This window comes from Bombyx mandarina, chromosome 16 (assembly GCF_030267445.1).
Source record: "Bombyx mandarina strain Sakado chromosome 16, ASM3026744v2".
Taxonomy (NCBI): domain Eukaryota; kingdom Metazoa; phylum Arthropoda; class Insecta; order Lepidoptera; family Bombycidae; genus Bombyx; species Bombyx mandarina.
This window is the reverse complement of record NC_143222.1, coordinates 5,175,377-5,188,011: the sequence shown is the minus strand read 5'-3', so window position 1 is coordinate 5,188,011 and position 12,635 is coordinate 5,175,377. Positions and strand designations below refer to the sequence as shown.

Sequence of the window (12,635 nt, the reverse complement as noted above, 5' to 3'; positions counted from 1 at the left end):
AATAGACGGTCATAAACATTGCTGTCATGAAAATCTAAGAGAACCATTTATAACATTTTTACATTATCTGTGTGGAGCGCGTGAAAATTCAAATTTAGTTATTCAAAATAGTCGGGTAGCTGATTTCGTAATGTATTTGTTGTTTGTTCGATGTGGAAAAATACGATCGAGAATCAAAATAAAAAGTATCCAGTATCAAACTTGTGTTTGTCGAAATGTTAACATTCGTTGATGATACTATGTCTAAAACATAAAAGACGAATAAACAAACAAATCTACAAATGTTCATTTTGTGTTTTAGTTCAAGAATTTCTTTGTTCTGCATGGACCGGCGTCACAGTCCTGGATATTGCTGACGCCTCAGGGGTTGATTCAGTTTGTGTGGCATTCAAATTGCTGAGTATCAGCGAAGCACTGCTCTTGCTAGGGCTAGCGTTAGCAAAATCTTCAAGCTGAGCCCCGCGAGCCCGTCTGTACGTCCGGTGGGACTAGCATAACTCAAGGTTACTACTAGCAATAGGTAAGCAAAAAAAAACAGCGACATGTATGGGCGCCGGAAACCACTAGCACTACGTGTGACATCTCAAATCTCAAGACGAGCGGTCAAGAGACACATATAAAAGTTAAAGTTATCGAAATTTTTTGCATCCAATCTTCTATTTCTAAATACATGAGTAGAAGCTATCAACTGTTTTCGCCTGCATTACCTTCATGGTCATCTCGATATTTTTCTGTGTGTTGACATCCATTACGTCGAGAATACGGCGGGAACCGACGCACATGCGCACATCGTTCACGGTGAAATTGCTCGTCGGTACTCTGAAACAAACAGAAATATGTAAATAAACAATGTTTACGTTCAGCATTTACTTGATAAAACTCACTACTAACTTATACACAATATTGTTATGCGCTAGGGTTCAGGATAAATAAAATTCTACCGAACTACAAGTTAACACTGTATTTAACACTTAGAACACTTAAAACACTTTAAAATTCTCAATTCGCTTCTTCCGCTTCGCTTCAGGTGGTCCGTTCGCTATTTCGCTTCGAGTAGTTCCGATTGCTAATTAACTGTGTGCCATCCCTGCAACGCTTCTATAGCCGATACCACATCCCTAGAATTATCGAGAATATTCCACAGGTTTCGAGTTTGTGTTTCCGCTATCTGACAATAGATGGCGTTGTACTTCTCGAGCGTTCTAATTGCTACTAGATCCTTCGATGTTCGTTCGACTATTCGGCGATAGAAGGCGTTACTCTTACCGGCGTAACAATATATTTCCAGTAGATAAATATTGTACAACTTCAGCTTTATACATTACGTCTTCTTTATATTTTCATCATTAAACCATCATCGTGCATCAATTTTCAAAAAGCTATAAAGCTATAAATTTTATACATAAATCAGTACGCGTACCTACATAGTACTACGTACTATATATATACCAAGTATAATTCATAATTGTGTTTTTTATATCAATAAAAAAAGTTCTAGCACTAAACTTACGAAATTTATTTTGTATGGTTAAATGGATTTATTTATACATTATTATTAAAATCAAAGTTGCACTGTGAGATAGCTATAGCTCTTTAAAATGTATATTTTTCAAAAGGCACAATGGCTTGTAATACAGCTACTATTTTACTACATTTTTTTGACCACCGGCGACGGATACAAGCGAATTTCGATCAATTAGTCAAACTGTTATCAAGAATATCCATCCACTGTACGCAAATATAGCTTCGTCAGTATGAGTGCTTATTAACTTTAGAAGTTTCATTTTAATTTTCAATACTAGTCAAGCCCGGCCCGCTTCGCTGTGTGACCTTTGATTTCAGTTTAATCTAAGTTAAATCCAATCAATTACCAAACAGTATCTATAAGATCTACAGGATCACCCACCCGTTAGACCAATCTGAAGATTTCCTAAAAATTTCAACGATATCGGTCCAGCCGTTTTGGAGTCTATGGAAGACACATATACCCTTTTATGTATATCTATTATTATGCTAGGAAGTTTATTGAACACGGATTTTTTATACGATAAAAATTTAGTAAAACGACTCGCGAGCCACGTGTCCTGCTCCGATGGTTTTATAATAGATAGTTTCAACTCGATAAAAGAAAATATGCAAGATCGCGTGGAGCACATACAAAGAAAGCAACCAATTTTTCTGTTTGATTTAAACTGAAGAGCAATCTAAATACAATGGCGGTAGTCTGGTCTCATGTGAGTCCGCACGGGTAGGTATCGACATCCTGCCCTAGTTCTGCCGCGAAGCGTAATGCGTTTTAGTTTTAAAGGTAGGACCGCCATTATACTTTAGAATCGTGAGCACCGGCAACCGCTTAATACCAAACGGGCCCTTGAGCTATTTCACTCGTCTAGGCAATAAAAAAAAACAAAGAACATTGGCATTGTTAATTAGTTTTCAACATGTTGCAACATGTTTAGTACGAATATGTTACCACTCGATGACAACCGCAATATGATTGGGTTGCTCACTGATGTCGCGATCATTAAAACGAAGTGTTAGTGAGATTTTCCTGAAATAAATCTATAAAACTTCTATTGCAGAAATAATTTAAATCTTCTGAACAAATTCTGCAATGAAGTGTTTAGTTTCATAAACACCATCGGACAAAGCAAGTTTTGTATAAATTCATGAACAATGACGTCATTAGTCACTATGTATTCGATTTCCCCCTTTAGCATGAAATTAAAAAGTCTAAACTGCCATATTTCTTTTCTTCATTTTCCTTTTTTTCTATGTTCGCCTGTATTTTTGATTAGCTTTTTATAAAAATAAGAAAATACAGTACTTAAACACTAAAATTGTAATTTGTTAATTTGCTTTATTCATTAGTTAACGTACTAGGTAGGGTTTTCTTTAAACCATATTACTAACATATTCGTGTGCAATACGATTATGATTGATATTATGATTACGCACTTTTGATCAAAGATAATTTCAGAGAGCCAGTGCGTTCTTTTGGATCCATTCCAACTTTTTTTTTTGTTGATGCATGCAGCAATTTAAATTTCATCTCGCGATGAATGCAGTAGACGTTTTTTATTTAGTAGATTCACTTATTAAAAAAAAAATATGATACCATCACCAGAATCGAACTTTAAGCTTTAATTCTCATCTCCCACTCACATAACTAACAAACAAAAAGACTAAGCGAATAAATAACTAAATTTGCTCTGCTATTGAGATTGCACAGTACGTGAGATATTTTTTTTATTCCTATACCTAGCCAAACATATTTTAAATTCATATGTATCAAAATAATAATAAGAAGAAAATGCTGATTTTTTTGTCTTTCAGACTTTAAAACTTTCAGATATACAACATACATACAAAAAAACACTATACAAGACAGTTAACAAAAGTAAACCTTCGTCCATCTATATATTAATACGTGAAGCAAAAACTTTGTATCCGTTTTTTTACGAAAATTGCGCGGACGGAGGAGTGTGAAATTTTCCACAATTATAGAGAATATAGAGAAGTGCACAATGCTAATATTTATTTTAAATAATGCATAAAAGATACATTAAATCAATAAAGAAAACATTACACACACTACATACCATGTATTTGACGCACACACGCATGCATACTATTTATTGTCAAACTTTTGTTCTTGACGTCTGTTGTCAAATTGAGAATAGATTAAATATTGTTTGTTATTAATATTTTTTTATAGTGTAGCCTTGGCGAAATTTGTGATTATAGAAGTATAAAATACAATCATAATAGTGTACAAACTTACAATTCCAATTAATTATAGTCGAATTTCGACTACTGCGGGACCTCTAGTAGTCATAAAAACATCTCACAAGTCTGTTGATTAAATTCGAAGCAAACTCGCCTATCGTGGGACTCTTTAATGTTTCCTTGATCGTTAAGACTCTTTTGAACTATTTCGTGAGCGGCTGTATTTTTCTACTAAATATTGACAGAATTTTATCAAGTCCCACAATTTTCTAAGTTTGATCTAATTACTTAGGTATTGTACTTAGATATACAGAGCAATTAAAAATGAGGAGGTTCAAAATGTGTGTCATATTTTTTATATATCATTATGTATTGGTATTCAAGTTTTGTCTTGCAGTATTATAATTTGGTACGAAACTAAGGAATCCTTACATTCATACACAACTTCAAAATAAAGACAAATACAATTTTTTTCACTATTCGAGCATTCCTCCATTAAGCTAACATACAATAGCATTTTCATATATTTTTTAAAAGACTTTAAAATTCTTTATTGTTGAGAATCTAACATGTCGAATTAAGAACCTTTTTGAATGGTTTGCAACTGCAAATCTTATTTACTTTAAATATTTATTTTAGAAAGATTTTTTTAAACCTTATTATGTATTAGATGTTATTATTAAATATGTACTTCAATTTCAACAAGCTATTATTACTACTTACGTTATTATTGCGAACTTATTTATTGACTCAGATCTAATAATATTGTTATTATAAGATTACGTCTTAACTGTAATAATTGTTGTTCGAATAATGTTTTACACATTGTCGTAATGAAATTGATATTACGATAAAGGAACAAATTGTTTAATGAAATCAGTTGTTAATGTAAACAAAGTTATCATGTTTTCTTTTTGACAGTGCAATTAATTGAGATGATCTAATCACTATTGGAAAAAAAACAGCCTTCATTTTCCATAAACTTTATATAGAAGCACATTCAAAGTGGTTTGTACGTTTATAAAAAAAATAGTCCCATAATTTTTGGGTGATATTAAAGCAAACGTTTGAAAATTATAAAAATTAAGTGATTGAGTAGTATTATAATTATTTTTGTACAACTCCACTTTCACTACCGAATTTGTTCTTAAGATACCACTAAAGCTACCCACGTTTCACAGTGACTTTAGGTAAATGTATGAAATATACCTATTACGTATATTATTATATTTACTAAAAACCGACACTTCAAAATTTTGATTTATTTTACGCACTACATTTTCTCTTTTATCTCGTCGACATATTACCAAAAAATCCTGTTTCCAAAAGCCGGGTTTTGATAGCACCGTTTTGCCTATCTATCTGCCAGCCTAAAGATGATATTACAAACTATTTATAATAAAACTCAAATCAGTTTTTGGATAGATTTTTCCACGTGATAATACCATTGATAATTGAAGACATGAGTGGATGGAAGGGTTAAGTACATTTTTATCAGATTTTTGAGTTTTTACATTGAATTAAAGTGTTATGTGCTTATAAACCATATAAGACCTTAAAGCCCCGAGTTTAAGGGTTATCTTTAGAAATTGCATATGATGTTTATGTTTGTTGCCCGTTTTCTCAAAAATAACAAATTTTATCATATCCCCTTCATCCACTCATGTCTTCAATTGTCAATTCTATATAGTCCATCGGGTATACATAATATCATGTATCATATCAGTTCGTTACGAGAATAAAGTTATACCGCCAGAGCGGTCCCTCGGGAAACTTGGCGTTACGTATGAACTACACAAAGAGAACGTACAAGAATCACTATAAAGACCAAGTTACTGTTCTAATACTTGCTTTCTAAATACTTACCATATACGACTATATGTTATCTATATATATAAAAATGAATTGCTATTCGTTAGTCTCGCTAAAACTCGAGAACGGCTGGACCGATTTGACAAATTTTGGTCTTGAATTATTTTTGGTAGTCCAGAGAAGGTTTAAAAGGTAGATAAATATGAAAATGCTCGGAATTAAATAAAAATAACAATTTTATTTTTATGTGTCCCCCGTTGGACGGATTCCTTTTGATGGTTTAAGTTTATTTTATACAAAAGTTTACGTCTTATATTTATCGATTGAGGCACTACGAAGTCTGCCGGGTCAGCTAGTAGACTAGTAAATATTTATAAATCTACAGTGGTTTTTACGGATGTTCCGTTATAACTACTGAACCGTGAATCCGATTGACTTGAAACTTGGTATCCATGTAGAAAATACATGTACTTAATGAATAGGCTAATATTTATACGAGTGTTGGACTCCCTAATAGTAATGACAATAAATAATAATGTTAATTTTAAATGCCCAGCGAAGCGGACGAGTACGGCTAGTATACTAATAAAACGATATATAATATTAATAGGTTACTAAAGTAACTTATTATAGTAATAGGTAAACTCATCAGCAAGTTCCTTATAATTGCGTAATTAAAACTTACGTATTATTCGGTATTTCGATATACGTTTAAGAACATTAATAATAAGAAAATTTAAAGTATGAAACAATTTAACCGAAACACTAAACTTTATCAGTCACGTTCAAATCGTTGCAAGCAAGCCAGAGACGGAAAAAATGGTTTTTTTAACAAAAATATTTTTACGGAATAACTTCATTACTTTCATTTATGTTTTAACGAAGTCAAAAAGTACTACGGGTACTTGCTTGTATTATTAATATTTCCTATTAGAAAAGACAATAGCCTTTTTTAAATTAATTCATTTACCTCTTGTACTCATTTACCAATTGTTTATTCTTATGTATAAAGAAGCAAAATTATTATTACGTTTCATTGTGAATTTATATGTATATTTATAAATGTATATATGTAAGGAATTTCTATATGTATGTATGTGTATATATATTTCAATTGATTGGTACACCACGTATAATTAGTTTCCAAACGATTCTTTTCCACCTGATGGTTGCCTGGAAGAGATCGCTGTTAGCGATAAGACCGCCAATTGTACCTTTTTTTGTATTTAATGTTTCGCTTTATTTTGTTGATGTACGATAAAGAATACTCTCTCTCTCTCTCTTTCTCTCTCTTACCTCAATCCTAGACCAGTTTTCTCTTTGAACAGCAAGGGAGTTGTAAAACCATTCTTCTGCAAGTATGTGACAGTGAGATCGGTGCCCTGCATCTCCAGGACTGCGTCGGTGTGCTCGAATCTTTGACTCTCCAACTTATCGGCGAGTGAAAACCCCCGGCCGCCCTCCGCCTCATCATCGCCGAGCGCCCACTCGTCGGAGTAAAGCTTCCTGTGCTTGCGTTCACGCTGTTAATTAAAGAATTTAGTAAAATTAGTAAAGAAATAGAAAAATACAAAAAACATTATTAAATGATTCTAGGAAGATTTATCTTGTACTAGAAATCGGAGTTGTTCTTATCACGGCAATTTAAAAATACTAAAGTGATTCTAAATCAAGAGTTTACAATTATTATTATTAGTTCCAATGAATTAAAGATACCTACCTATGCGACAATGTTTAAAAATAAGATTTATTTAATTGATTGATATAATATTTAACTCAAGAACAAGAATAAAACTTAAACAAGAATTAAAGTAAAGCAGAAGACGATTTTTGAAAAAAAAAACTATTGAAACTACATTCCTAACACACATCAGATCTGCCATTTTATGTTTTACATTATATTTTCAATAAAATCGATCTAGAAGTATTCGAGTGCTTCTCAAACAAACTAAATAAAGCAACCGGAAAAAAACGGTTATTAAGACAGGTTCGGCTAAACACGGTGTTGTTCTCTTAATTTATTTTTTGGGAAATATCTTCAGTGGCTGCTACACTAGACTGAAAAGTTCAAGACGAATCTTAAAAACATTGCATTTTTTTAATTACTAATTACCTATTGTGATGTCATCTTAGAAACAAAATGTTGCTATATACAAGTTTACTTAACTTATACCACTAAAAACGAATCTTACTAACTTACGAAACGAATCTACTGGTGGTAGGACCTCTTGTGAGCCCGCGCGGGTAGGTACCACCACCCTGCCTATTTCTGCCGTGAAGCAGTAATGCGTTTCGGTTTGAAGGGTGGGGCAGCCGTTGTAACTATACTGAGACCCTTAGAACTTATATCTCAAGGTGGGTGGCGCATTTACGTTGTAGATGTCCATGGGCTCCAGTAACCACTTAACACCAGGTGGACTGTAAGCTCGTCCACCCATCTAAGCAATAAAAAAATTAAAAAATAAACTTAGACATGAAACCCTGTCACTAAAATCTGTACAAATTGTAACTGGGCAAATCAGAGAAATATTTCAAAATTATTAAGAAATCTTTCATTATTGTAACTAAATGTATCTTTAACATTTAAATTCATAGTTCTAATCAAAGATAGGCAGACAAATTGACAAAAAGATCGGCCAAAACTCTTATAGTTGAATAGACAAGAGCATTGCTTGCTAGTAAAGTTGTTCTGTTGTAATTCAGTACTTGTGACGTCACAAGTGTCACGTGATAAACTCCTTAATACAGTTTTTCAAAATCGATTCATTTTTTAAACCCTCAAATATGTATGAAATTTATCCTACTATAAAAGTAGCACGCATAGTTAAAAAAGGATTGTTTCATTTATTTTATAGCTAAAAATGCTGTTGAGAGAATACGGCAAGGATGTATGAACGAAGATTGTAATTAGGCATTTTAGAATTTTTGCAAAATAAACAAGCGTTCGAATAATCCAATTTTCCCATTTTGGTCGATTCCAGCAATGTCAATAGAATTTTCTGTTTATATAATCCTAGCAACCCGCCCTCGCTTCGCTTCGGAAACATTAAAACACACATGAAACAAAAAAAAAAAAAAAAAAGTAGCCTATGTTCATCAGGGACAATGTCGGCTTCTAATGGAAAAAGAATTTTTCAAATCGGTCCAGTAGTTTCGGAGCCTATTCGAAACAAACAAACAAACAAACAAATCTTTCCTCTTTATAATATTAGTATAGATGTGAGAGTGGCTATTTAACATTTATCCCAGAGTTATTTTTATATATAGGTGCGTACGACAATGAACGCATAAGACTAATTACTAGAAAGCTCCTGGTGTTCCGTGACTTCATCCGTGTTAAGCTTAGAATACAATAATATGAATATATGGGATTGAAAAGGAAGCTTGCCTTATATTGAAACCTAATTGTGAAAAATGTGCATTTACATTTCAGACTCCTGTCACCGTAGATAAAATGTAACGTAAGTATACAAGTATACTTTGTCTCATTAAAATCGGCTCACCTGTTTTTGCGTGATGTTTGAAATATCAAACATACAAAAACATGTGATTTTTTTTTTTTATAGTCAGGGTCACATAAATAGGCCGTAAAGTGTTTTGTAAAACAAACTCAACGTACAGACAGTCTTAATTGAAGATAACCGATGTTATAATACAAAGATAATAATTTCATAACATACTCTAGTCACTGATACGCAAGTAAATCGAGTATTTAATTCGACACAAATTTACTACATTTATTTTTAATTTAATTCAATATGTATACATATACAAAAAACCTACCAATTGTTGTGAAACAAAACATTTCCCGCGTAATAATACTTAACTCAAAACTAAAACGATTAACTTTAAATCACGCTGAACTTACACGTGTACCATTTAGAAGATCCATATCAGGTTACCGAAAAAAAAAAAAAAACACACATACACACACACACACACAAAATTAACAACCAAGTATATTTCCTCAAAAATAACCAATAATCGACGCGTAAAAACACAGTGTTGGCCAAATCGTTAGAAATTTGTAAGAAAGGAAATGAATTAAGCGCAATTTCCAGCAGCGCCAATTCTAATCTCCGTTATGCGGATACAGAACGAGCGTGTCCAACATCGCTGGCTTACGGTTCCAAACTGTCTGGAGTGTCGACCTGCCTTCTCTCTAGTGCCTACCGAATTGCGAATCGTTTGGTTTATATTTCAAATGTACAACAGAATGAGCCGACTCAGTTCCAAGAAAATCTCGACTTTGAACGTGTACTTTTTTTCGTATTTAACTATATGCAATATTTGTAATTATTAATATGTCCTTCGTGTGTAATGATTCAGGTATTTTAACTTCGATTGAAAATGTTTAATGTGTTAGCGATTAAAAAAGAATTGAGTCAACTGTTTTGTATTTAATTAAGGAAAATGATTTATTTTATAATATGCCTGCTGCCTACTATTAATTTTTTTCTTTATATCGATCATTAAGCAAAACGGCCAAGATAGGATTTCCTTAGGAATTGGTGCCAACAACACATACGAAACAAGCCTCAAAGCTAAGTATAATTCATCTACTGTCTGAATGAAAACCTTTTATTTAAGGATTATTTTACTGATTAATCTGTAACAGAAACACAAAAGACATGTTGTAGGAATATTTGTAAGTTTGTTTGTTTGTTCGTGTTCTTTTCATTATATCCAATTGATCTGAAACAGCTGAACAGTTGTTGACACTTCAGAAAAGGGTTTTGGCATAGTACCAACAACACACGATAGATGGCATGAAAATCATTCCGTTACCATAAATTTTGAAGAAAACCATAAAGTTTATTTTACGCAATGAACTACTTACTCGTGTCCTCACTGTCAACGTGACATTAATTTTTTTCATCGTTAACATAATTGATAGCTTCCTTCCTATTTTTAAATGTACGACATAAAAGAAATAATTTATAGCACAGATTACAGATATTTATCACAAAATGGCGGCAAACTGAGAACCCTAAACCGTATTCCGTACCTCAAACCAATTAATTTATGTTTTTACTTATAGAATGAATCTTCATTACCACCTAAGTGAGTTTGGTATTTGTATTGAAAATTGTATTGAAAACATAAATTATTATATTTTTTTTTATGATACTCGAAACTTTATTAGAACAGAGATGTGTTTATTGATTATATTTATTTTATGTCCCACAGGGTCATTCCAAGTGTGTAAATAATAAGAATTTACGGAGCTCAGCTTGTATTGGTTATTCTTCGTTTTGAAAAATATTGTTGTTAATTGTCATATCTCTATTTCCCACCATTCTAAAGACACGACCTGTTTCCATGTTTTATCTAGTTTTTAAGTTTAAGCATACTCCTTAAACATATTAAATTAATTTTAAGTAGATTATGCTTGAATGACCAAAAATGAAGGAAATAAAAACACTGATTTATTTCACAACACAGATCATAAGGCCCCTTTGCCATTATTTTATAACCTAAGACTTCTATTTCATTTTTATTATATGCCTAGGTAGATAAGATAGATTGATAAAAAAGTGTAGAGGGCCAGTGTCGAGCCATGTATTAAGAATTACAATTACGAAAAAATAAAAATGTCTTAATACCTCAATAGATATCTAACAATGCAGCCCACTTCAAAATGCTCTCTCTCGGTATTTTTCCTTTGACATATCGTAGCACTCCAAGTACACAGTAGGAGTTAATTCGTGTTTCAACGTAAGTGGGAGGAAAGATGAAAACACTGAATGTACCGGGGATAAATGATTACACGAAAACTAATGAACCCTACTTCAGTAGTGAAAAGTACCTAGTAATGTAATTTGTTAGGTATTTTAGAAGATAAATAAAAATAGACGCCAATTTTTTTTTACTAAGGCGTCATATCGATACGCTCAAAAATCTTTTTTTTTTTCATGTTGACTTCACAGGTCTTTTGGTAACCATTTTATTTGGCTTAGTGAAGCATGACTAAACCTAACTTCTAAATCGTATACATATAAGAATAGAGACACGAAATTCCGAGCAAAAGAAATATCCAATATTTTTATTAGTTATTATTAATTAGTTTGTCTAACTAAATTCTATGCAGGTATCACTGTGACTCAGCGCTGCTTGTCATAGTGACTTTTATAGTTTTGAACTCCGAGAGTTAAGGTGAAGTCGCTATACCACATTTATAGAGGCTCGCCGAACTTCTGAAGTTCTTTTCCATTATTTATTTATCGGTTTCTTACTTTATTTAAAAAAAATTGATTGACAAGCCATAAACGAATTCGTTGTGTGCTCGGCCCAAAGTTTACTTAGTAATAAGTATACTAAGCGTTTTTAATGTACCTCTATTTTCTCTACAAACTTAAATACGTTAAAGTTTAAACATTAGACAAAAAATTACATTAGTGGTTTTTGCCATTTTCAGATTTATATGAAACACTTCTGCGCAATAAAATAACTCAACTTTCATTTGATATTTTTGTACTGATTTTCACGGTTTTTGTTGTAGGTAAGTATTAAGTATTGAACAACACATTGCACCTGCATAGTAAAGTAAGCGAGCTGGCGTTGCAAAGTGGGTTATTTTTTACCGACCAAGGTCAATGAAATACGAGCAGTGAATAAGACCTAAGTCGCTCCTTACAACTTGTAACAATAAAACTTCGGATGCGAGGGCTCTTGTTCGACCTTCGTGATATAACAAAGAGCTAGACCACAAGTGTGCCTTGATTAAAAGTATTATAGTTGTGTTTTGGTTGATCGACATTACACCTACAGGCCAATATCATTCTTTGTTGAATATTAGTCAACTAATATCTAATAAAGTAGATTGCGACCGAGTGCCGAGCAAACTCGAACGCGACGTGTGGTCGCACTTCGCAGTCACAGTCCGCAGCGCGCACGCCCCGGGCCGCTTGATCGCACTCCACGAGCCCGCGGGAGGGAAACGCCTTCACTGCGAACTGCGATCGGCCCTATCAGATGCCCACAATGCTTCGCACATGGAGGACGTTGCCGTCGTGCGCATCATATTCATTATCATCATCACTTTTAAATGCTACGATCTCCGGAACTATTATAGATTTTGACATATTCTCGCA

General features: G+C 32.9%; 1 protein-coding gene across 2 annotated transcripts in view; it reads right to left on the bottom strand.

The window, feature by feature from the left end:
* The window catches only part of Kdm2 (Lysine demethylase 2), a 33,284-nt gene that overhangs the window by 20,223 nt on the left and 426 nt on the right, over positions 1-12,635 (bottom strand). For both annotated transcript variants that reach the window (XM_089733984.1, XM_089733985.1), the window contains exons 2-3: positions 6,838-7,064; positions 708-819 (exon numbers count right to left, since the gene is read on the bottom strand). In XM_089733984.1, the coding sequence (XP_089590110.1) occupies positions 708-819; positions 6,838-7,064 (339 nt within the window). The remainder of the gene's footprint in view (positions 1-707; positions 820-6,837; positions 7,065-12,635) is intronic.